At 36.9% G+C, this 27,654-nt stretch overlaps 1 protein-coding gene across 12 annotated transcripts in view; it reads right to left on the minus strand.

Moving 5' to 3' along the window:
- The window catches only part of BCAS3 (BCAS3 microtubule associated cell migration factor), a 353,584-nt gene that overhangs the window by 252,200 nt on the left and 73,730 nt on the right, over nt 1-27,654 (minus strand). For all 12 annotated transcript variants that reach the window (XM_084492825.1, XM_084492820.1, XM_084492814.1 and 9 more), the window contains exon 13: nt 21,031-21,124. In XM_084492825.1, coding sequence (XP_084348951.1) covers nt 21,031-21,124 — 94 coding nt within the window. The remainder of the gene's footprint in view (nt 1-21,030; nt 21,125-27,654) is intronic.

Genomic DNA, 27,654 nt, shown 5'->3' on the forward strand with positions numbered 1-27,654 from the left:
GTAAACAAAAGAAAACAGTTGCAGGAAAATTACTGAATTGTAAAGGATTCATTTCATAAAAAATGAATCCAAACTTCAACTGAAATCATACAACACTATCACTGCTGAAGTAGAACAGTACAAATCTATCAAAGTCAATTGAAAAATCTGGGAATATTCAAACTAAAGCTGGGAAATTTGTGTGACCAATATAAAACAATGAAGTGATGAACACTGGAAACTCCCAAATGCTCTTCACTATAAAAGAGCCAGTATGAAAAAAAGATTGATGTTTCCACACTATTTTAGAAAGCAGAAACACTACAAAACACAGCTAAAATAACCCATACCAAAAACAATACTGAAGAAGCATCTTTCTTATAAACGTATATGAAAGAAACTGTCTGATTTATTGCTTGAAAGGCAGCAAATCAGAGTTGAGAGCTTTCAAGTGAAATATTAAATTAGGTACTAACTTCATTGAAAACAGGCCACTGATGGATGTACTGAAATGATTAAATTAGAAGATCAGTAGAATCACAGTAACTTATATATGCTGTTTACTTTTTCTCCTTCTATATGTCAGTCCATAACCCAGTTTTAACTTTACAAACAGATATTTAAGGTCAACTTACCATAAAAGCTTACATTTTTATACCAAAAAAATAAACATTTTGCATATATAAGAAAAGTACAGCACCATGGCACCATTTAAAACTACAATAAATACACTTCAGATTTATTTTTCTCTGTAAAAATGTCCGTATTAGCTTATTAATAAAATATACCACCCAAAACAAACCTCTAACATTTTATTAACTTCAAGTGCAAAGCGATTTAAGCAGTTGAGTAGCTACATTTAAGTGCCTTCTAAATAATTTTCAAGGTATTGGTAAAGAAAACCAGGGATTTTCTGGACAGTTCTAGTTGTGTTGATTCTCCACTTACAACAGAATTGAAATCTCTTATCCTTCAGGAAAAAAATGTAGGTCTTCATATTTTACATGACACCTATTCAAAGGGCAAATGATCATATTATTTCTGTCATAAAAATGTTTGTGTTTTCAGTTTATTTACCCACTCACAGCTGCTAAACAAACACACTCTGTACAAATTCCAAAACCCTCATGCTTAATTACCACTGAAGTCCATCATATACCACTTTTAAAACTTCAGAATTAGACTGGGAAAAAAAAAAACATAATAAAGCTCTCATGTTCTGAGCAGCAGGGAAACACTCAGTAAAGATTAAGTTAAATTAACTTTTCTACAGAACCACCGTTACCACATCACTCCATCGCTGCCCTGAGTGTTTTCCCTCCTTGACAGTGCTGAAATACCTCTGCCCTTAATCCCAAATAGGAACATTTCAGCCAAAATGTCGACCTTCTGGGCCCAACGGCACTCCCCAAGCACGCGTGGGTTCACAGGAGGAGCGCGGCCCTGCAGGCCCCAGCGCGAGGCTCCCCTCACAGCACCGCCACAGCCCCTGCGCCTCATCGCCTACAGGCACAGGCCTCAGTTTCTCTCAACCTTCACTTTTAGAAAGATCTTGTGAAGACAAATACTTTTGAGAACGAGGCACGCCAGCAGTAAGATACAGAATTGCAGAGAAAAGTAAATTGCATTTAGAGACAGATTTGCCTAAAAGTTTCCTTTTCGGCTTGACCACTGTGCTGGTAGGGCTTGGACAGAAAGAGAGGCCACCCATGTTGCACACAACCATTTCCTCAAAATCACACAAATGCAGAATTTTAAATCCGACCTCAGCAAGATTCTCTCCAGTAGACATACTTTCACTGCTGCAGGCTGCTGCTCCTGGTCTGAGTGTTAGAAATGAAAGAGAGTTTGTTATGGAGCTAAGAAATCCACGAGTGCATTTGGGTATTATGTTTGGGCGGTAAGGCATGCGAGTTGAGGTTGGTCTGGATGTTAATGTTGGCTTAACTGGCAATTTCCTTGATTTGTAGTGACTGTGTTGATAGGAAATACAGCTAAAGTTGCTCAAGTGCAAGTCAGCCAAGTCTTTAGTGTGGGATTATGCACACAATTTGCATTAATTCTGTTCTTGAAACATCACAAAATACACTTCCCTCCTAGTGAAGTGTGCGGTCCTCAATAATATATAGCGTTTCCAGTGGAGAAAATTGGAATCAAATATAGGGGGTTGTGTGCTAGAATTAGGCTGCCACTATTAGTGGAGCAAGGATATTCCAGAAGACCTAATTCAACAGTATTTGTTTTCTGTATTCGCATGTTTGCCTCTCGTCACACATTAGATAGCTTTACAGGGAAGTCGAGTGTGCTTTTGGTCCTCTTGACCTCCCTCTTACTCCCGATGGAAAGGACCCTTGGAGAAAGAAAAGCTGGAAGAGATGAATCCATAAGGCTTCTCTCAGCAGTGAACAGTCAGCCTTCACAAACCCGGATTTTTTTTTCCCCAGAGGTGCTAGAAGCCTTTTATAAATGAATACGCAGAGCTGAGTGCACCCAGAGCTTTGAGCACACTTTTCATGTGTATCCCATCACATGGCACAGTGCAGTGAGGATCGTAAAAAAAACTCTGAATGAGCCAACAATCTGTCTGGAAGCTGGAGACAGAAAGCTGCGTAATAATTACGAGCCAGTGAAAACACAGGAATTACCATACTGCATTGTCCATCAAATCTAGCCATTGTTTAGCTTACCAGTATCTTATTTCCAATATTGGCTAGAAATGCAGGTGTCTGTGGATGGCGCAATAAACCCCACAGTATGCAGACATGATATAATTTCACCCTTCTCACAAAGAGATTTTTCCGTATCAGTAATTTCTATCTACCCCTTGCTAGGGTGCTCACTTTGGGAGCACACACACGAAGAAGCAGGTCACACAAATCTATATAGCATACGGTGCTACCTGTTCATTCTTTTGATGACATACGCAGTATCGGAGCAAATTAAGCAGAGAAATGTGCTTGCCTATCTGCAGTTCTGATCATTTCCATATGATATAAACACTTCTTGGTTTTGTATTAATGTGCTCTACTTGCCTTGGGGTTTTTTGGGTTTTGTGTTTTGGGGGACTTTTTTTTTGATAGCTTGAAGAAGTAGAGGTGAAAGATAATATATTTGTGGGTGGAAAAGAATTCGCTTAAAGACAGAAAGATGGGTGGTATCTGATTTGGCAATTTTGCATGTCTAATCTAAAATCCTGCTGTCTGTCACTGTTTGGAATAAATGCATTTTATTACATGAAAGCCAAAAGAAAACAGGCCATTCACTTGTATTAGCAATTATTTTTTCACTAAGTTAAAGGAGCAGATTTCATACTCACATTTGCGTTTGAAATACAAATATCTACTTGCAGAGTTGTATCAACACAGAGGTCCCAAGCACAATACCACAGATGTGAAAGAACATACACTTACAAAACAGTATTTTCAAACATCTTACTTATTCCTGTTATTCAAAGAATAGGTCACTAATGTTTTAGAATATTTGACTTGGGTTTTGGTGTGGTATTTTCCATCTCTCGTTGCTTCACACTGACGAATCACAGTTTTCAATTATTACAGCTCAACTCTTTTGTTCCTCTCTCCATCTCTCTGCCATAAAAGACCGCTGCAGCACTCCGTGACACCAGGACAGAAATACCTAATCCCAGCAAAGACACACGAACGCGAAGCGTGGCAGTTACCTCACTTTCACTTTCAAGTGCAGGAAACTTCAGCTCTGCTTTCTGAAAGACCTTGTGACAGTTTTCCCAAAAAGTTGTTTAGACGGAAATATGGGCTAAAGCTGTCATAAGTTCATTCCGAAATGTTTTCTCTTATGATGTACTTTATGTATGAATAATCATAGATGAAAAGTGAGTAATTCTCAAGGATTTCCTGCTTATTTTTCAAACTGGCATTAATCCCTGTTTAACAGATAACATCTGAAATCAATTGAAAGTCTTGCATATACAGAACCCAGTGGAAATTTATGTGCACAGCAGATATTACTTAGTATGTATCTCTCGGCAAAATTTTGATTTTTTTTAATCTGTAATGTGAGGTATGCAGCTAGGTTAAATTAATGACTGTTTTACTGTGTGGTTTTTCAAATCCACAGAGATGATTAAAATCCAGTTTAAAAGGACCTGATGTCCTAGATGCAAAAAAATTAAAATTACTGAAGCTTTGTTTTACCTGATAGACACATCTGCCTTAATTTAGAGCTTCCTGCTTTTCATGCATTCTGTTTGGGAAACAATAAGCTTCTTTCAGGACAGAAACGTTAAAAAATACAGAGAATATATGCATAAAAGGAAAAACCAGTACAGATGTAGACTGTGGGTTAAGAGCTATTTATGCAGTATCAGAAGACTAAACCAGACTCTGGCCTGGCCATAAACTAAGCCCACGCCCTAAATGAGGTGCCAAGCCACAAAAAGCATTTGCGTCAACTGGGAATACAAGGAAAAGAAGGACTTCTAATTATAGGGCCTGGAAGCGGAAGCCCAGAGTGATTAGGAGTTGAGGCGCTGCTGTATGTTTATCTGGGAGCTTCCTCTCGCTCGCTCTCAGCCTGGGTTTGATAGATGAGGGTTGGCCTAAAGGGTGGGATTGAAGTTGCTGATGGTACACAGAGTTCTCCACAATCCAAAGGAGACGGAGACTGAATACTAAGGCTTCTGTGGCCTTGTAGGAACATAACTCTTTTCAGCTAGGCGTCAGCTGGTTAGCCCAAAAGGCAAAATTAGAGAGCAGCAAATCTCAGTTGGGTACTTGCTATAAAATCTAGGAAACCTTAGCAGCCTAAGCATCTCCACCACATCCTATTTATAACACCTATCTAACTGCATAGTTGTTTATTATATGCATACAAATGAGATACACACAATTTCACCCTGGGTTTAGGTTTCATAAGTAAATTCACTTTAAATAATGCCATCTTTCAGAATAACAGAAGGTTTTTTCCTCCTTCCAAAACAATGTCATTCTGTAATTACATACCGACAAACTCAACACGTTCAAGCTGTGCTGGATTTGTTCTAAAAGACACTAAGAGTACAAATTTTAGGAAAGCAGGCGTACAACTGCATGAAGAAAACATGTATTTATGGATACACTTAAATTAAGAATGCAATTCTTACAATTCCATGCACGTGGAGAATATTGAAAAATATTCTGTTTATACAGTGATAAAAAAAAAAAATAAACAACTTCTCAGAATATTTTTTTTTTTTTAGTATGAGAATAATGCCATGAAACGTTAATATTATGCTCTGTAGGTTTTCAAAGGAGAGGATCAGAGTGCTCAGTGGAACCACGCTGACTTACAGTGGCTCCTGATTCGGTCCATATGCATTTGCTCTGTGTTTCTTCTCTCTTTGTGCTAATTGGATGGATTTCTATTCACTGCAGCTCCTCCGCAAAAGCAGCCTTGTACAAATCACAAAGATGTGACGAAGCTTATATGGTCCATGGTTTTATGAAATGTATGACCTGACCTACAAACAGTAGCTTTATTTATACTCACTTAACTCCTCTCTGAGGCTGATGCTAATCAAAATATATCCAAATATTAGTGCTACTAAGCCCGTGTATACTTCTGAGTGTAACACATGTGCCATCATTACAAAATTTGGTCACACAAAAAAAAGACTGACCGAAATAAACCTGACTTTAAAATCAAAATTCCCTTACAAAAAGAGAATACATAAAGATATCTAAAATGTTCAAAAATAAATATTAAGAAAAAATCATCAAGTCAAAAGAAACAGAAGAAAAATAAAAAAGTTATTTAGTTACTAAGTAATTATGAGTGACTGAGCTCTGGAGATCCCTATACACTGTAACACTCTTAGGACAATTAAATATTTAATCTGAATATTTGGAGCTTGGGGATGATGTATGGAAACTGTCAGACATTTACCATGTCCAACAGATGGCTCAATGGTATGCTTTATATACTAAAAAACTGTTCAACAGCTTCAAACACTAACTGACTACAGCTGATGGCCCAATAAATACTAAATCTTTATCAGGATGGATTTCTCCCTCCCTAAACTAAAGAACGCACACTGAGGGCAGCTGAGTAAATGAGGGCAAAAGATCAAAGGGAACAGACTCCCTTTTCTTTTAACCCTGCTTGTAATTCCTCCAAAAGGGATCCAAACCCATAGCCACCACTGTTACATTAGTGTTTTGGGTTTTGTTGTAGTTGCAGAGATTGCAGTAAACATTTTTACTGCTGAAATATATTGTCGTGTTTTTCTCTTTTCATCAGAATAACAGCAAAGTAAATGTTACAGAGGCAGGGTAAAATCCTGACCTCCTTCAAGTCTACAGAACTTCTGCCACTAGATCGAAGATGACAAACAATTCTACCCTTTCCGTATAGTTGTACACCTTTAATCCTAAAAGACACTAACAACTCATTAACAATGCCTGCTGTGCTAAATGACTGTTCCAGTAATAATTTTAATTTATTTTAGAATTAATTACAAACTGACTATGTATCAAAGCAGAGTATATTCACCATTAGCGATAGCCAAACATTTCAACCTTTATAAGAGTCGACATCCATCTTCAATATATCCAGTATTATATTAAAATTCAACTTGTTTACCTGTGAATTTCACTGATTTTAACAAAATTTAAGATTTCTATAAAAAGGTGACTGTATAAAGGTGACTACAGAACCAGCTTTCAATAAATTGTGTGACTTTCTCCAGTAGAGTAAAAACCACAGAGAAATTACATACATTGTAAATTAATGTTAGATTAGGGCAACTGCATATTTTTAATCTTAAAGAAGCTAAGATACTAACACTTTTGCGTTTTTGAACGTGAGGAATAAGAGACTACAAAAAGTACTGAAACTGTCAGAAAAATGACAGAAACAGGATATACAGAAAAAGACAGGAGACCGAGATCATCCTCCTCAAGGGCTCACATCAAAGGCAGAATTTCTGGCAGTAATGAAAAAAAAAAACAAACTTTAAAATGGTATATAGATGGAAATAAATTTATTTATCTTCTATCTGCAGTAAAAGACAGGTGATAAACCAGAACAATTTAATCACACTGGTCTAGTGAAGTATTTTATTTGCATGCAGATCATCAGTTTGATGACGACAGAGAAACATTCCCTATCTTCTTCCCCCTCCTCAAAAGTCAGATCTCCAAAAGAGGAAATAGGCTCTATTCAAACCTTCTAGGAAATACTGCTGCTGACTGCTACTTATTTCTGGTTTGGGGATAAATTTCTTTGGAGATCATAGGTTCAGTGCTTGGATTAATAAAGATCTGAACCCTGAAGTTTTCAAAAAGGTTAAGTAGTGATGGATTTAAACTACTGATAACCATATCTTTCTGAAATTTAAAAATGGGAGAATTAATGCACTGTAAATCACAACAATAGCCCTGTTTTCAAACACCTTTCTTTCACCTACACAAAATGCAGCCACACAGCTTTGATTACAGGTTTTCATATACATTTCTTCTCATCTCAAGATCCTTTTCCGTGTGTTTCCAGGGTAAAAATCACAGGAAACAAGAAGTGATTTTATTTAAGACTGTTTTTCAACAATACTTACCTAAATCATAGCTATTTGAAATACTAATTATTTAATAGAGAACTTTAAATGAGCAAGAGTTCCCCCTTTATTTATAATACACCCTTAAGTCTTCCACCTTCAGCTACGAAATACTCTAGATTTAAGGGAGTATTTCTATAAAATAAAAATTGGTTTTCTGCAGGGAGGCATTTAAGAAAAAGAGGAACAAAGGAGGGAGGGCTGTACACAAATAGAATTTTAAAAATAAAGAGGAATATGGAGCTGAAATAATTTCACAAAGAGGCCATTCTCACTGAGGTCAACCTAACTAATCACTACGATGAGACAATTTGTTCAAACCATAGTTTGTGTTAAAACAGACTAGCTTTTCTTGTCTTTGATAGTTCTCTTTTCTACATTCTTGCTGCCAAAAACTTTGACTGTTAACACTTTTCCTTCACAAACAAACCATAAAGCAATGCTAGCAAGCTATAGATCATGAATTATTTCTCACCTTCTGCCCAGGCATATACAGACATAATCTTTGTAATTGCAAGTCATCGAATATGAGGTCATTCTGGTATGTTTAATACATTTGTCATGGAAGGTAACAATTCAAGTCCAAATAAATATTGAAAAAACAAGTTATTACTCTGTCATTAAATAATTACAGCTTATTTTACTCCAGGTGACGTATCCAGGATGGTGATATTCCAAAGTAAGATTAGTCTTGCAAACTTGAAAGGAAGTTTAAGAAACTTAAGGAACGTGCAGTTATTATAAATGTCCAAGGCACAGATGAGGTGCTGGTTGCAGGCGTATCAGTATTTCACTAAGTTAGCTTACACAGCACTTGCCGTTATAAAAGACATCTCCAAGCCTTAAGTAATCCACATGCTCACTAAAAGTCTGATTGTACAGGTTAGGTAGGAAAAACAAAACAAAATGAAACAAAATCTGTTAACGTGTGAGGCCCTATCAATGCTTCCCAACAATCAAATAAGGTATTTTTCTGCCCACTTGCTCCAATCAATGGGAAAGACTTCTGCAGAGACATTCCAATTTAAACCTCTTTAACTATTAACTCAAAGCCTCCATCACGTTTCAATATAGAACATTTAAATAATCAGAGGAATTTCAGGTCCGTTAAAGGTGCAGTCAGGCATCAAAAGGGGTATACAGCTTAATCTGTTTTACTGCTGGTCCAACATTAATTTTCTCATTATTAATGGACGGGAAAACTCTTTTGTAGCCAAGGAAGCGTAATTATTTAAAATTTAGATGTGTTGCACTTCACAGCTCTCAGATGCTAAGCTGGCAGGAGTAACACTTTTAGAAAGCAGATCATTTATTTACCACATTTAAAGAAAAAAAAAAAAAAAACATAAAAATGGCACTTCTTTCTAACCTTTTATTATCTTATTTGAAAAGTTTCTCTCTGACATCAAAATTACAGTAATCAGCAGCAACAACAAAATCGAAGTACAAACTGAGTTTGATGTGCCATTTACTGGTTTCAGCAACGGAGTCAGAATCAGGGATCCTACACAGTATTGTAGTATTTGCTGCCACTCAGTAACTGTGTGACCTTGAGTGAATGACAGTTTCTCAGTCTTTAAACTTAACTAAATTTATAGCTTTCAATCCCTAACAATACAAGCTTGAAGTTCTTAAGTTCTTATAGTTTGTTTTCAAGATACCCACCTTCTCAACCTGTCCTGTTCTAATAAACTAGATTGAAATCTTAGCAATAGCTTTGAGTTCTGCTCTTTGTTTCCTTTACTGTTTGCAAACTTCTTTTCTAGCCCCTTCCCCTTGCCTTGCTGGAATTATGCCACTATTCATTCAATCAACTACCACAGCTTGAAAAGTCTCCCACTTCTTGTACACTGAGAACTCCTTTCTCCCTCTCTAAACCTGTTTCTTTGGAATCTTTCTTACCATGAATAATCTTGCCCTTAACTCAATAACAATCAAGTGTTACTTCCTATATCTTTCCTGTCTTATGCAGAAGTTTTCTTCATCAAAACATTCATCCTGTTCTGAACTTGAAAGGTAGTTATATGAATTTACACTTCTGTGTGATATAAATATGTATATATAACATATTACTTAGTATATATCAGAACGTACCTCCCCCATCCCACCAATTTAAAAGTTGTGCTACTGACAAATTGAAGGTATATTTAGGTATTGCTACATTAACATTATAGTATTTCCAGTTTGTTTTTAAGCATTTGTACTGAAAAATATTGCATCTATTATTCCCCTCCCAAAAAAAATGATAAGAACATGACAAAATCCTGTTGCTGGCAAACACTTCTATGGATATATTTAAGATGTGGACAGAGAATCTTTTATTGAAATGTGCTGTCCCAAGAGAAGACCACCACTAAGCTAACAAAATGTCCTTTCCAGAAGCTGTAAGTCTAGTTACTTGCCTTAACAAAATCGGTAATCGAAACACAACCTCTAAAAAACAACAAACAATACTGGATGCTTCTCATCTTTCCTGGCTATCCACAGCCACCTACTGGATTTTATGATTTTATGAAGATACATTTCTTGGCAATGAAGCCTTCCCTCCCCAGCGTAACTGAGAAATGAGACACAATTCTTACAGCAACAGTCACGAATGATTAAGATTTAAACTTTTAATAAGTGTGCAAGCTTCTGCTCTTAACCTGACTCCCAAAACAAATCCAAGTATCAGACACATTTATATGCATGCTCCCAGTAGTGAGGAATAAGAGCAAAGCACTGAGGCTCTGCTGCTCCTCAGCCCTAACCCTGTACTCAGCCCTTGATCAACAGCAAAAGCAAAACCCTGAAACTGAGATCTCCTGCAGTCCTGTAATAAGTTACTGGCTTGTCCTGTTACAGTTACTATGCAACTATGACTTTTTGAAGGAATTCATGTCAAAGGCTGTGCCAAACGCACAGGAGGATGGCAAAGGTGCGTGGAGGCTGGCAGGCCCCACAGGGCCGGGAGCCCCTCGCACAAGGCCCCGGCGGAGCAGGCCGCAGACACCCGCTGTGGGGAGCAGAGGGCTGCCACCACCGCCAATTAGCACAGGTGGAAACGAGGAATTAAGACCTAAGTACAATTTCCCATTTTGCCTGTCTCAGTAGCTCAGTCCAACTTCCAAAATCCTTTGTCAGTGAGTGTGCATAGATGTCCTGACACCCCTCAAAATCAAACTTCATATTTGAATATCGAGGCTCTCAGAATTAGTGGACATATCTAAAATTTAGGGCTGACTGCTCTAGCCTTTATTAATAATGGAAATGACAATTTATTATTATTATTTCCATTTCCCTTATTCACACATCTGCATCTTTAATACCTCGTGACCCAGGAGCACCACAAAAATCAGTACAAGGCTCGCAAAGTGCCCTCCTTTGTGAAGGTTAAAAACAACTGATAAACGTGGTAGTACTGAGAAGGTCTGACTCCTATTATCTTCAGCAAAGGATAGCCTGGGTCTGCCTCTCAGGATAAGCCAGAAATTGTTCTCTCCTTATGTAAGACTATCCGAATTCAATGGCACAGAAGAATACAGAAAATCAAAGGAAATGAAGCCACGTGATCAGTTGCCACAGTGGATAGCTGGCATCCCTCTAAATGCTCGTAAGGAATGGTGCCAGCTTTAAGAACAAAAATTAACTGTCTCAAATTTCTATAAGGGCCGAGAGGCGAGTATCTCAGCAACCTGGCAGAAACACAGCGTACTGCCTGGAAAAATGCTACCAGAGTTCAACTGGAGGCGGGGGATTTTACTTCAGACACCGAGGTTATTCACCCTGACACCCACTTACAGAACTGCTGCATGAATCCAACAGCCAGAAAGCGTGGAGATTTCTCAGCTTTATAAAGCACATTCTCTTCTTGCCTTACCGCCACTGACTCTACCACAATCCTGACAGAGCTCACGCCGCCAGAACATACAAATTAACTGCAACAATCTACAAATGACGTTTATACCTAAATTTCCAAATGGAACTCTCCTTCTGTACGTGCCACAGTGTACACCAGTGTAAAAGACAAGTAGGCTGCAACTTCCCTTCAGTCTTATGAAATCGTTAGTGTAAAAATTTAAAAATAAATTTAAAAAAAAAAAAAAAACACTAGGAAACCACTAGTGTTGCGTGGGAAGGAAGACAGCTCAGTATATGCTGAGTGCTTTCCTGCAGCACCCTCCCCTCCACTCGTGGGGCTGCTGCTAAAACCACGATCCCACAATGACTGTGTCAGGGAGAGCAGATGATATAAAACATACCTTCCTTTGCAAGCAAGAGAGGATCTGGCCCTTCCTCCCCTCTACAGGGAGGAGAGAACAAAACTTATTGACCCATGCACGAGATAAATGAACAGACTATCCATTAACTAGTGAATTGCACAGAATGAAATTATGTTAGAGACAATAAAATGAATATGACTTTAAAGTGTTCATTAAAACTGTCACCAACCATCCAAAATGTGACCTATAAACCACAGCTATCATTCATATATCATACAAAAAGCTTGCCAAAAAACATCACTAACCTGTGCAGTGATCAATAATTTTGACATTCTGTTAATTTTGTTTTTAATTGGAATACCAATAAATTGATTATAAAATATCTTCCTAGATATGAAAATAAACTAGTTAAGTCTGGATACATGTTTGTTAGCTAAAAACTTAGAGTATTGGACAACATGCTCCATTCAGGTATCAGTGATAAAAATCACCATAACTAGAAAGCACATTCTTAAGCAGTCAAAAAACAGACAGAAGTTTTACCACCATAAAATACATAATTTCCACTGAAAAACTTGATTTTATCAATATCTTCGCTGTTTTTATTAAACACAAGATCTTAAACATGGGAAGTGAATTTGCTGATTTATTAATTATACTTTAAGACACAATTCAACTTCCTATTCCCTTTTTGGTATCTATAGGAGAAGGTAAGCTTTGATGTAAAATGCGCACTTGATTTATTGATTGGACGAGATTTAACACAAGTTACCCTAAAAAAGAACATTCACCTTCGTGCTTAAAATTTCTACATATCCTAAAAAATCCTGATTTTATTATTCTAAACCATAGCAAAAACAGAATCCATGTATTAGTGACAATATTGACTATAGATATTGAGAACTAAGTTCCTTTTTTAGATAATCTTAAAAATTCTGTCCCATGAGCCACATCAGATAGGCAAAAAATGATAATGTAGGCAAAAAAAAAATGCCAGGAAAAAAAAAATAAAAAAAGAAAAAAGTACAGGAGATTAAAAAATAGGGGACTTTGCTGTTTCTAGGCCTGTTGACAACATTTTCAATAGCTAGACGGTTTAGACTCCAAGGCTGAACCAACTGTTTCCTGGCATGTTTCACAGCCCAGCATAATTTAACGTCTTAATATTAAGAAGGTGAAAAAAAAAAATATGTAACTTGGATCACTGTGTAATCTGTATTAAAACCCTTAATCTATGGAACTTCTAAAATCCAAATTATTTACCACTTACCCTCTGCAAAACCCTAGTAATGTATAACTATACATTCAAAACTACACATTTAAATAAGAAGTTAAGATAGAAAAAGAAGAGCCTTTTAGCTTCACTGTTTATAAAACTTAATTCATCTTGGTCTGTCTATAAAATTTTCTGTTTTCCTAGAGGGTAGAAGGGAAACAGAGTTTATCATGAAAAGTGCCTAGTAGAAATGGTAAATATAATGTTAAAACCTATCAGTCTGGAAGTGATTTCTGAAACACTGACCTTATTTCCCTCCTTACAGATTCTGCTTTTACTGCATTATCTGTGACTTTACAGAACTTGCGCAAGTGTGGACAACAATGTATTTAGCAACTAATATTCAGCTTTAGCTCAAATAAAATGTCTATAATTTTCTTTTAAATGTGGTGGAGTAAAGATGATTTACTAAAATAAAACTACAGCCCTGTAGTCTCTAAAATTACTTTTAAAAGCATGTATAACAATTTCTATAGGATGAATAGACGTGTATAATTTACACACAAGTTGGTTTTAATTATCACAGTTCATAAAGGCCTTTATACCTTAGATCTGTCAAAATAAGTATGGGAATTTTGTTAGTTTTTAACATGGTAAAAATCTATAAAAGGATCCTCCCTTTTGGCATTCTAAAACTAAGATCCTTTAAGTACATCCAGTTTGCTGAAAGAACTCAAAAGCAGATTCCACGATGCTTATCAGCTTTGTGATTTACAGACATTATACTTTGAAAAGTCTCACCAATTGTGACTCTGTTTCAAGTCTGAAGGGACTACCTCACACCACCCATATCGAGTCTTGTCCAAATCACAGCACTAAGCCATAGCGCTCCCTGCCAACATCATAAATGCTGCCATTAAAATATTTGTTTTAATTCTGACCTCAGAGTCACAGCTAATAAACAAGAAAGGCAATGAGAAATTGAAAAACAAACTAAATGCAGCTGTTGGACTGGACGTTTCACAACTGTGTTTAACTGCATCCTTTAATTTCACTTCTATGAATAGAAGCCATACACCACAGATTGCATGCCAGCTAGTCAACCGAGCAGTATTTTCTTTTGAGTTCATTTTGCAGTGTTACTCCGTCATGTAAATTTTACTGTATTTTTAACTTTTCCTTCGCGATGTGGTCTGCAAACAATGACTAACTATTTGCTGGTGGTTTCTCATTAGAACATGTTTGAGCAATGGATAGCATTTGTATAATTTTTCCATAATCTTCCTCACATACAAGACGAAGAGAATTTTTTTGTGTACGTATAATACATGTTTGCCTGTGTGTCATCCGGAGCCCATTTAAGTACATCCAGTGACTGGGTGATTAATGCTTTAGAAATGATGCATTACAAAACCCCACAGAACTAGGTACAGGGGAGTGAAACACACAGCTTTTGCCATTCTTCAGTCTTCCCAAAACTTATTCAGATACCTTTAAAAACAGAAGTATGTTATTATACATTTATAAAAATCAATGAAACTAACTTGCTAGAATGCATAGGACTAGAAATACATATTAAGTAGAGAATGAGGAACTTGATCATACTTGAATGAAATCCATTTAGAAAAATTTTTTAAAGAAAGCTTTTAAAATTATAAGCAAAAATGAAGAATCAGATGATTAAAAATTAGGACAGTCTGTAAAAAAAAAAGTCTGATTCATTTTGGAACACATTCCTCAACCAGAGAGGAAAATAATACATATTTGCAAAATAAAAAAAAAGTGCACGTTTTGATTTGTTTTTCAACTATGTAACCATCATCCCCTTCTCAGTTTTCACGTTTGATACATGCAAAGATTAAAAAAGAAAAAATCATTAACTCCAAAACTAAATGTTTTCTTTCTTCTGGGGGTGGTAGCATATTTCCACTGAAAACAAAACAAAATAACCACCCCTTCTTTTGAACATGGAAATCCAAAATGCAAATAATATATAGAATTTTGGATTTGAGATGGCTTACAAAAAAATAATAGGCAGGAGGCCTAACCCCTCCCAGATCACAAATTTTGTCTCCAAATTTCAGTTTGGGATACTTGCATCCACAACTTCACTTGAGTCCCAAGACCTTACATGAAAGCAACACAATGAATGCTTTGGACCAGTATTAAAAGGAACAGCAAAAAAAAAACAAAACGTTTAAATGAAGCAGTATACAGAAATTTCCATAACAGCTCATGCCAGAGATCTCTGCAGCCTGGTGTATTTATTGCTAGTCACTGTTGTTAAAGGCAATCATCTCAATGTCTACAATGGAAGATGGAAGAAAGTGAATTACTTCTAATGGACTATGGCTGACATCAGAATTGGTGAGGTTTTTTCCTCCTTTATAAATTACAACGTCTAATAATACAACATAATGAAAAACGAGGACGTTTGTATGGTTCCTTCAGTCTCCAGTCTAGACACTCTCTAGTTTAGACTAATCCAGTTTATCATTGAGCAGCTGATTCTAATTGGTAACATTTAATCCTTTCTCTTCCCTATCCCCATTTCCTCTTCCCATTTTAGACCCTGCATACACTTACAATTCCTGGCAGACTATCATCAACACTTTAAAAGCTTGAAGGCTTCTCTGTAAACATCTCAAATTAAATAACCCCCTATAGTGTATTCCTTCCTTTTGTCAACTTCCAAAATTTAGACCATGGCACCTTCATCCAGTCTCCATAATAAACTCTTCTCAATTTACATTATCCAGCAGACAGGATTCTTCTGTCATACTGTAATAACTATTACATTTAGAAAAATGTACCCTTTTTTATTAAAATATATATATATACACATTAAGAAGTTTAAAGTCTCCTAATGACAAAATCTTGCCTCTTACTTTGACAGAAAAACATCTTCATAACCAAAGAATCTTGTAAGAATTTTTATCCTGAGTACATTTTAAATTTGATATTCAAGCACAATAAAAACAACGCTTAGTGTCAATATTGCTGTTTTATATAACATAAAAGAAAATTATTACTGGTTGTGCAGTTGTTATGGGCTGTGCATAACTGACATTTTTAAAGTCTTACATTTCTAGCATGCAAAATGCCAAATTGTCATTCCAAGAAATGGTGGACAGAAGAAAGACTATGTTGTCCTGTAAACCACGCTAGCAGAGCACGAAATACATTCATCCAAAATGCAAGTCATGTAGATTTGTAACTCTGTTTAGCTGACAGCATCCTAGATTGTTTTTGTGTGCCCAAGTTGTATTGGCTGTAATCCCATAGGTGACAGGCCTTGTTCCTGGACCTTTAAAAAAAATCTGACAAAAATTACCTAAATGAACTAAATGCTAACTAGCAAATTGTACTACGTATTTGTGTGGACACTGTCCATAGTAAACTTGTCTTGAATTCATCCAAAATTAAATATTCAAGCTAAAATAAATCAAGCCACTGCTAGCACTAAGTAAAAGCATCCACACAGCAGCTTAATGTGATTTTCATTTAATAAGTGAATTAAAGTAACCATTCTTAGAGTCTCTTTGTAAGTATAAGCCTCTCGTTTCCAGTACATAACATACATGCCAGAGGTACATTAATAGAGTCCCCAGTCTATTAATACTACTTCACTTCCTTGTATTACTTATTCTCATCTTGAAAGGTTTTAATAAAAGTCTCCCGAAAAGTTAGAAGCCTTCTTCCTTTGTTGAAAAATGAAAAGAGTGGACACGGTACTCTTAACCCTGTCTGCAGCAGCTGCTTTTCACAGACAAACACGAGCTAAATATTCTCAAAGCGCAGCTCATTTCCCTTGCAGCGGGTTCGCTATGCTCAGGAGATGAGGCTTTCTGGCAGGCTGCTGGGAAGCAGCACTGCAAGCAAAAAGCGTTCAGTGACTGCCCGAAAGGAGGCTGCCGAGGGGCTGCCAGCCCCAGCGCCCTGCAGAAGATGCTGTGAGCTGAGCTGTGGGATTGCTGTGGGATGCTGAGGCTGCCCCATGCCACACTTCACCTGCCCCAGGACCCCATGGCTCCTTCCTCTCACATGCCGCTGTCCTTTTACAAATTGTGGTGTGGGCCTTGCTTCATTGGAATAGGTGAGGTAAAAAATAGAAATGCCACGTGTATGCGTTACTTATTAAGCTAACAGCTGCTGCAGCATCCGAGGCCTTTTTCTCGTTAATATGCAGCATCGCTTCATGGCACTTGGCAATGCTAAACTATTACTCTAATGACATTTATTTAATTTCTTCCAAATTGGATGGATATCTAAAAATCAGAACTCAAGTGCTTCAGAAGATGGACCTTATCTCCATGTAAGTCATAAAAGCAGCCACTGGCATATGTGGCACTATGTAAATAAATCATAATTGTGACATGTAATAAAACACACAGAAAAATGATGTCAGCTTCCTATGGAAGAAAGGGATTCCTGAAATACGCATATTCTAGTGATTAAAGAAGATAAAAAGAAAACATGTTAACAGTGCCAAGCCACCTGAACTTAAAACCCGGGATCAGATCTATTAAGCACGTTTCCAAAAGCAGCACAAGAATGCTACACAGGAAACGTGCCACCGGCCAGGAGAAAGTGTCACCAAAGCTGACAACACAACTGGCAACAGACTCCATTCAGGGGGCGCACATCACAGGTTTTATTTTTACCACTAGAGTAAGTGTCAAGTCAGCATTTCGTCTCTGGTTACCAAAGATTCAGTCAGCACCAAATGGTAAAGGAGCATCAGTACTTTCTCCCTTTTATTGAACTATTACATCCCTTACCTATTAAAGTGGACAGTGTTAAGCAAGCAGGCAATAACAGCGTATGCTCAGACACAGTTTTTAGAAATTCCATAGGACTACAGCATTTTGTATGAGATGCCTGGGCACAGATCTGGAGATATTGTACAAATCTTTCCCTCCATCCTGCCCTCCAAAAATGTAGCAACCCACTCCCACAGTAAATCATCACAATTTTTTTTTTTTTCTTTTAAACTAAGATATTATGTACATAGGAAAAAAAAAAAAATCAAAACTATCAGAAAATGCAGTTTTTCACCTTGACTTAAAAAAAAAAAAAGCTAAACATGATTTGTGATTTGCTATATGTCTTAGTTGATTTTAGGGAGATTATAACAGTCTCAGTCTGACTCAGAAGCAGACTTTTATTAACATAAGTGTCTGGAAGAGGTATACAGAGACATGTTAGGCAGCATTAAAAAATATGTATTTATGTACAATGTCCCCTAAGTATACTCAGAATGATATTTCAGAAGTTTATTACTTTATTATTCAACCAGATTTTCAGAGCAGCCATAGATATAATGCAAAAAAATAAAATGCTAATGATATGCCAAGTTTACTTTCTTTGAATGCCTCAAAAAAGAAAAAAAAAATCATAATTTGCTTTGAATATAAACAAAAGATGGATGCAATGCCAAAAATGTCACTATTAAAATGTCCACAAATGCTGCGCAGAGACACCCCTGCTTGTTATTTCATGATTTTGCCTCATAATGCAGCTAATGGAAATGACTACATTTACAGCATGCTCTGGTTGCCGCTCAACCCAAAGCAGACATCCACACAGATTATTTACCTTGCTGGAGAATAAAAACTACCCCTAAAGCAAAACAAACAAACAAACAAACAAACAAAAACTTTTCAGCAAGAGTCCTGCCATGGTTTGCGACTGGCCCCTAAAAACACATCTTGGACACTAAGCACAGTAAAGGAATTATTTTTGGTTTGTAAAAGAAAAATTAGGGGAACATATGACTTTGCCATTTCCTGACATCAGTGACTCTCCGTTATTTTCTGTTGGATTTCCTTCCTACAGCAAAGCCATATATTACCTACCCCTTTTCAGGAGCTGCTCTCAGAACAATATCCATAAATTCTCTCCTGTTATTTTATCACAATTGATTAACGTATCCCTAGCAAGCACCTTGTTCAGTACAAAAACATACAGCAGAAACCTCCAAAATGTACCTTACTAGTAATTGATACTTTCCAAATACTGTTCAAAGTGGCTGTGGTATTCAGTTCTATTGGGTTACTACACAAAATCATACCTATCCATCCTCTATGTCCATTGAACTGAAATGGTTTCCAGCATCAGTGGTGGGTTTGTTTTAGTTTGTGTAAAACCAAAAAAAACCCACTAGGTTTTTACAGACCTGAAGAACTCGTGGGCCTTTGAGATGAGTCACGATGAAATTGAGCTATTAGATCAGACAGAGAGAATGAAGGAGTTGACTGAAACAGATCACTGTTCGCCTTTTTGGCAAAAGTTTACTATTGCCATGTTCTATTGCAGCATTGCAGACAGCACTTCAAATTATGAGCAAAAGTGGTTTTTCAGTAGAGCCAGCCAACAGAAGACGACCGTATCAAAAGCCACGTCTTGTTTTGTTCTGTTCTGTAAAGAAATCAGCTGATTGGCAATACACCACTGCATAATGGATTAAGCTGATGTTACTTACAGTGCTGGCTTCAAACAAAATTCTGCCTCGATGCTAAGGAAAGCATCCAGGATACATTGTTAAGTGCTGCTTTCATGCTGTAAGCAGCTGAGGTAATACTTTTCAACTGTTTTGATATTGAATGTCAGAACATGTGGTATGATTCAATACCTTGCTGTGAGTCATCCCTTCAGCAAATATCTCTTAACATACATTATTTGCAAACTGTCAAAAATAACAGAGATTGGAATAAGCGTTTTCTCATTAAGTATCTTATGCATCATCAGGTAGCATCATAAACAAAAGATCTTGGTTTTAGCACCTGAGTAAACCAGAAGAATTGGATTATGATACAAGTAATCCATAATATGCAAATATATCCTTCAATTAAAAAAAAAAAAAAAAGTCTATTGCCTTTTGTATAAACATTCTGTTTCCCTTACATTTACACAATCATAAAATTGTCTTAAGAAGTCATTTAATTAATATCTATAAAGCACTCTAATTTAAGCAGCTGTATTTATTTTGCTTAATTAACATTACTCAACTCTACGTATGATCTTTCCAGCAGAATACAACACAAGAATAATGCTATTCTGGAATTGACAAAGGTGATTCTCACTTAAATGCAGAGAGTTCCACAAAAAAAAATTCTTAAGTAACAGTTGAAAATCCAAACAGATGAGAATACAGTTTTTTATGTCAAAAACTCACAGTGAAAATGCTGTGAACTGCACACAACTACTAAAGAGTTCTGACATAACAGATGGGATGTCAGAAAAAGACCAACTGGTCACTAGAAGTGAAAACATAAATGACAGACATGTAGTTTTATTCTTTGAAATGTGACTTCATCTCCAAGATCTCCACGCATTTGCTACATTTCAGAAATCATTAATTTAGGCAAGAGGAAGCTGTTGATTCCCTGGTCACTTTATTGACTACTACTGCAATCAAACAAAACAGTTTTTGCTGTATAAAATGGGATAATAAACACATTAATTGTCAAATGAATAAATTTTATTATTATATGAGATCTCTGTTACCCAGTTATTCTTCACTGAGAGGAATGTATGCATTTTTGATGAGTTTCTTGAAGATATTTTCAGCTTATAGTTGATTTCACTCAGAAGAACGAGGGTACAATTACAAGCTGTTCATCACCAAAACACATAATGTTACTTTAAGATGCTTTAAAAAACAGTGCCAGTGAAACGACTCACAGTATTTTAATATTTATGGAGGGGTAGAATTTAATAATTGTGCTGATCCTCTGGATACCTGTATATCAGAACATCCGGATACCTGGCTAGCAGGACATTCAACAGAATAGATCTCCTTAGTACTTGTGCTACATGCAAATTGGTAGACTCACATATACCTTAGTGTAACAGCTGATTACGTTTGAAATTTCTAGAAGATCCAGATTAAGCAGTGTATGGTATTTAACATTCAACAGAACAGATAAGAAGATACAATAGCAGTAAGTGTATGTTTGCATAGGCAACAGTATTTGCAATTCCTCCAAAGCAATGGAACACATGCCTACATATATACATATTTTTTTAAACCACTATCCCATTAAAAGAGTAAAGTAACTTACCACTAGGGTTAAAAGCCATGCAGCAAATAGGCTTTTCATGTGCAGGAAAGTGGGCCACAATACCATCACTATCTGAGTCCTCACTGACAAGTACCTGCAGAATATTAACGGAAACAGAGGAAGGTTAGGAAATAAGTGAAAGTATCTAATTATTGATACAGGATTTGTTTTATAGATATACACAGCAGAATGAATTTAAAATGTCACTGCAGGTGAACTAAGCACAATCTTCTGTACATTTTTCAGATAACGAGGGAGAAACATTCAGTGGTGCAGAGGGCTGGTGTAAGCACACTGGAGAGCGCACATAATTCCTGTACCCCAACAAGCAATGATTTTCTCTGATTTTCTCTAGGCAAAGCAATACCTTGAGTAATAAACAGAAAAACAATAGGTAGCAAAGAGGTTTTTTAAAAGTATTTAACCATTACATAAATTAGCTTTTTTTTTTTTTTTTTTGCAAGGAGTCAAACAAGTAGAAAAAAGGACCATAAACAGTCAAAGAAGTACAGGTTTTGCTTCCTACCCCATACGTATGTAGGAATACTACACCTTGCATCCTGCTAGTAAGTGGCGATGGACCTGAGGTAGCTGGATTTCCAAATGCCACAAGAAGTGCTCAGGACCAGCAGTGTGTATGAAAGCAGCTGTTAGAAAAGAGGCAGCTAACAGGAATTTTCTCCATCTTGAAATCTTCTCAATGGACATTAAATGACAAAGGTCTGAGATCAAAGCCCCTTAAAGAAATCATGCTGTTTTAAAATACTTTATTATGAACTGAAAAGCAATTAAAAGGTAGGACAGAGTTTTCGTAACAGAAGGAAATTAACAGAAAAAGAAGTTTCTGGGCTGAGATCTGTGTGCAGATCTGTAGAAAGGGACAAGGTATGTTTTTTTAGCAGAGGATATTTGAAGTTAATGAAACTAATGGGGACAGTCAAAACTACAGCTGACTACGAAGCCCTGCAAGAGGGCTTCCAAAGGGACACAGCTGGATTAGAAAAGGACAGCAAGGATGGTCAGAGGCAGGCAGTAACTGCTGGTCAGCCTGCTGAGCCCTACCCTTCCCCTTCAGAAACGAAAAAGCAGCAGGCGTGGCAGATCCTACATTGTGAAAGGAGTGAACAGAGACTAATTTTTCTTATTTTATCCAATGCCTAAGGAATAAAGTACACAAAAACAAGTTATCAGGCTATGGGTCCACGCAGTACAGCACACTACTGTGCTGTATATACCAGAATATTATATACGATTGATAAATCAGGGAGGCTTCAAACTTGAATAGTTCTGGCAAGTTAGGCAATTGCTACATGAAAAAGCTTACAGTTCTCATTGTCTGGTGTTCTGTTATCACAGGTTCAGCTGGAACTACATATTTATGAACTACATCTTTATGAAACTACACATATTAACAGTATCTAGTGCTATGTAATGGAAAAGATATTCTTAAAGTCACAGAAGAGAACCAAAAGATGTGTGGACAAACCATATGCAAGAGCTGAAGAAGTATTTATTCCTCGGTGACATCATCTTATAGACTAAATTAAGTAAAACAGTGTGAAAGATCTGTCAGAAAAGCACTTAAGAAAATAGTATCTGTGGTAAGCAAAACCACCTTTTTAAGAAGAAGATAATAATAAGTGCAAAATTTCCCATTTCAAGTTCAGAATAATTTGTCTGCTGCTTCCAAAATAATCCAAAAGGTTTTTAATACTTCCTATTCCTAACAGATATCAGAATAATTTGGAGATATTTTTATGCTTCAAAAAGAGAAATCATCTTTAAATGTTTAAAGAAGTCACGTAATATGGATGCAGAGGCCTGCGCCTGACTTATTTTAAATGTTCCAATTACTTGGCACTGTCACATAAGCACAATTATGGTTTTGCTTTCCGTTGTCAGCATTCCGTGCTTATTCCAGAACCACTAACCAAAGGGTCTGGAGATCTTCCTAAGAGCTTTTCAAAGAAACAGTGTTCTTTTCTCAGCCTATATAAACTGCACTAAATAACTCCTATACATCATCCTTTCACAACTTCCACTTTTAGGTAACTTAGTCTTATCCTAAACATTTCACTCTAATTAAAAATACATGATAATGATAAAGTAACATCATAAACCAGCTTTACAGAAGAAACAGAAGGTTCTTTAAATCCAGTCTGTTAAACAAAAATGTTTAACCTAGAAATGTGTAGGTATCAACAGCATCTAAATCACTGCTATAACCATTTATACAGAATCTCACATGCATATTCTTCAGACTGTAATCTGGATTAATTTTGGTCATGTGTTTTTTTGTTGTTGTTTTTAAGCTAATGACAAATGTACCACTCTTATCATCCCCGCACCATAAAATTCCCACTTAAAGCAGAAATGTCACATTGAAAATGGTGAGACACCTCAGTCATACTAACTTGAGAACACAACAAAGCCCCAATCTATTATTTGTAGGCTATGCTGTTTCCGTGCTTTAAAATGTTTTTTCAATCACTGATTAAAATCGCCATCCTGAAATAACATCCTTTGTGCTTAATCTGAAAGGAGTTTTTCCAAAATCTCCACTTTTCAATATAAAAGCTGATTTGCAGATACAGCAAACTTGTTTTGGCTGTTATACAATTCCTTTGTTTGTGCTAGAAATAAGAAGAAGAACTTGTTGGCCTCACACCCATTCAAGAAACCAAAGCGCCTGTGACCTTGCGGCTCCTGGAAAGCCCAGCCTGCCACCAAGGCTGCCTCACACAGAGCTGTGCCCTGCATTAGCCAAGTCAGAACACAAAACAAACAAACAAAACACACCTCCACCACCAAGAACACCTTGCTTACTCCGAAGTTTGGAAAACCTTGGACTGGGGAGAATCTGACGCTCAGTTTGTGCTGGTGCCACACTCCTTCCCTCACACCGTGTATCTGTCACTCCTTGCCCACTGTGGCCACAGAATGGCAATAGTTGCCCGTGAAGCACACTCGCTTGTGCAAGATACAATGAAGTGAAGTTCTTCATCTTTTTAAACACCGTATGAAAAAATTCCTGGTCCTTCTTGGAAGGAGAAGAAAGTTAATTGTATTAAATCACCAACCTGTATTTAAATCTTCTGACCATACTGCAAGATTTGCTATGCCCTTCCCCTGCACTTTTGCACCGGAGAATTAGGGAAAACATAAATCACTGTTTACAATTTCAACACTACAAAGAAAGGAAAAAGCTCAGAGGAATTACAGCAGTTGACTTAAGCACACCCTCAACCGAAGAGCCTCTTTTGCAGGGTCCCTCCTAAACCTGCCACAAAACAAACACCTTGTTCACCTGCCAGTCTGGAGTGTGCAGAGCTCTAAAAATCATAGCCTAATTTTTACCAGAATATACGACTTAAGGAAAACAAAATAATGCTTTTATAGAACAGGATGCTTTATACCCGAATACATTATTTTCTATACCAAAGATCTTTAGATGGCTGTAACTGCATCAATACAATTTATGTGCATTTAGATGAACAAAATAGCGCAGGTTTCATGCAGGCAGAGATGACAACTGGAGCTGTGTAGTAAGGAAGGAAGAAGTTTTCAAGGCCTCCTCCACGCAGCTTCTCAAATTTTAGAGAACGCTTCTTACAGATGCTGAGTGGAAGACACTGACTGTGAAGGTGCTGGAGAGGAACAACATCTGCAGGCTAACAAACGGCACATTAAATCAGCCCTGACATTGTGCAACTGGTTCCTCTTGACCAGTTTATGGCTTTTTACCACTGAAAAGAGTTGGAAATTTTTCTTGGAAATAAAAACAATGGTACAAATTGCCCAATAACGCATGCAAGCACTGTCAAGGAGCTCGAAGGAAGCGGCTCATTCGGTTTCCCAATGCGCAGAGCAAACAAAGCCCACAGGAATCCTGAGGCTGCAATTTTTTTTACATCCCAACCCGTTAGTTCTCCAAGGTAGTGGCCTCTAACCACTCCGCTATTAACAGCAAAAGACCTTACAAAGTCCCTCGTTGAAAAGCGTTCATAAATCTTTGCATTACTCATATAATTGCATTGCCGCCAAGGTTCAGAAGGATGCTCAAGTATCTTCCCTGCAGAGCTCCCTAACCTTACACAGAGAAACCCCATTTTAGAAAACAAGAAACCAAAAACACAACTGACAAGAAAGAAGAGCCTTGGTGCTTCTGCCAAGGAGGCCTCGTCCTTCACCGCTCTGCCTTTTCTGACACCCAACTGCTACCTCGTCAAGGAGCTGCAACAAACAGGCTTCCAAAAAAAGCCCAGCCGACCCGGTCCTTCGCTGGACGCTCAAGGCAGAGCTCCAGGTCTCTCACGCCAGCTACGTTACAGTTCAACAGAGCACTGCAGTTGCTAGAGGATGAAGCCAGTACGCTTTATCTCACTCTAAAAGAGAAACAGACAAAACACCTAGGGGATCATTACATCTACTATCAGAAAACAGTGTGTGCACTGCGGGCAATAGATAGCCCAAGCTGAAGCTTTTTTCTCCTATACAATATTTTTCTTCATTCATTGCATTTTCCGTGCTGCTGAACAGAAGCCACTAGTAATTAGGACTTCAATTATTTTAATCTTTAGAGGCAAATTACACCACTTATCCCAGTGGAGACATGTTTTTAAATAAAACATGAAAGTAACACAAATAAAAATGGACACAAATTTAATCAAGCAGGTCCTACTCTTAATATAATTCAGAAAGAATGATCCAATCATCATAAAAACAAATAAGTTTGGCAATATTTATAAATATGAATATTATGTAATAGAAATCTTTGCACATACACTTAAGCTCTCCATCGGTTTAAATAGCTAAAGATGGTGCAGTGTCCGCCTCAGCTCCTACAACGAACGCACAAAAAACAACCCCTCCAAAGTGACCCCCCCGCCACAGCCTCCCCCAACTTATAGCTAAGGTCAAACATCAGTGGAAAAGGGCTAAAAGTGATAAATCTGTGGCATTAACTACTGCACTCCTTTTAATAGAATCCAGCATAAACTCAAAACAGCCTTGTGCTCAGCCTGAACCATTTATCTGAGACAAAAATGTCTTCTTGACAAAAAACAGATCTCCTTTAATAAAAGTAAGGCAGACAGTATTATGCTCCGAGGGAATCCTGTTGCTCTTTTTATATTTATATATAAAAAGAATTCTTCTGTAATACATGTAGATATAAAAAGTGAAGAAAATTGATGCCAAATATATAAGCATGACAACGGCAAATTAGCTTTTGTGAAAGCTGTTCTTATAAATAAAAGCCCTGGTGTTAATGGCCAGGGGAATTATGTACGCAGTTAAACTTTTATTATTGAATACAGTTTATTCTTTTAACTTCTTTTGCTCTAGAATGAAGTTTCACCACAATTCTTGCTCCTGATAAGCAGTATTTGGTGCAATTGTTATCAACGAAACAAAAACGAACTTTTGAAACTGCAGCAGTCTACAGTTTTTTTCCTGAAAATTCTTTAATGCAATAAAAAGTTAATAGGGAACAGAAAAAAAAGGACCAATTGCATTTTAAAACAAAAAAAGATCAACATGTTATCTTATTTTTCTAAGTTACTTTCAAAATATTTCCTCCAATATTTTCACGTGTTTTGGATGATCTGCGAAAGCACCACGATGATGTATCATCAATCACACTGCTCTATCAAAAGCATTAAGAATCGAGTTTTGTATTTTTAAATGGCCACATATTTCTCTGTCAACCCAACGTTAGATGTTTAACAGATTTACATTCAGTCACAAAACTGGCGACTTTTGAGAAAGGTCATTATTGCAGCCTACACGTGGGTGGCCCAGTTGATGAATTAATTAAGAATACAGAAACAAAGGTCAAACGAAAATAATTTTTCCTTAAAACGCAAGCCACTAAAGTCTTACACATTTAATTCCAATTACTGAAAAAGAGGACATCTGTACAGCTTTAGTTTTATCCATTTCAACTAATTAACAGATTCAAATAAATAGTCATTACAACTAACTGAAAAGTTTGCTAACACTTCATTAGAAGGAAGTTTAAACAAGCGCACAACCTTGTTAACATATTTCGGTTTACCACAAAGTTACTTGGGCATCTCGATAATTATTTTTACTCCCTTTACAAATATATCATGACAGCCAACTCCAATAATCCTACATTCCTATGCATTTATTTCATGGCTTCATAATTCAGATTTTCTTAAGGTATTCTGAAGGTAGGAACGATCACATGAGATTTCACTTCAATACCTACATTCATCAGGTTTATTAAAAATATTTTTCCCATAGACTATATCTCTTCAAAATCACATTAGGAGACTTCCGTGGTCTTTAATGGTGTATTTTTTAGTTCTAAGCTAGTATTTCAACCCATGCCACAGTAGCACAGTTTCATGAAATGCACTGACTTCCATCCCACATTCATTACACTGGATACCTTTGAAATGGCAAATTATATAAAGCAACTAGGAAAAACTTGTGAAAAGGTGTAATTAGTCCTTCTGGCCTACGTCCAAAACATGTTCCTTAATCTGCATACTAGCAGGTAAGTCTATATGGTAGCATACACGTGCAGCTCGCTCCGTTTTTATAAAGCCACACTGCCATGCTCCAGGTAAATGGACAAGCACACGCATCGCTACT

This window comes from Aythya ferina (assembly GCF_964211825.1).
Source record: "Aythya ferina genome assembly, chromosome: 19".
NCBI lineage: Eukaryota > Metazoa > Chordata > Aves > Anseriformes > Anatidae > Aythya > Aythya ferina.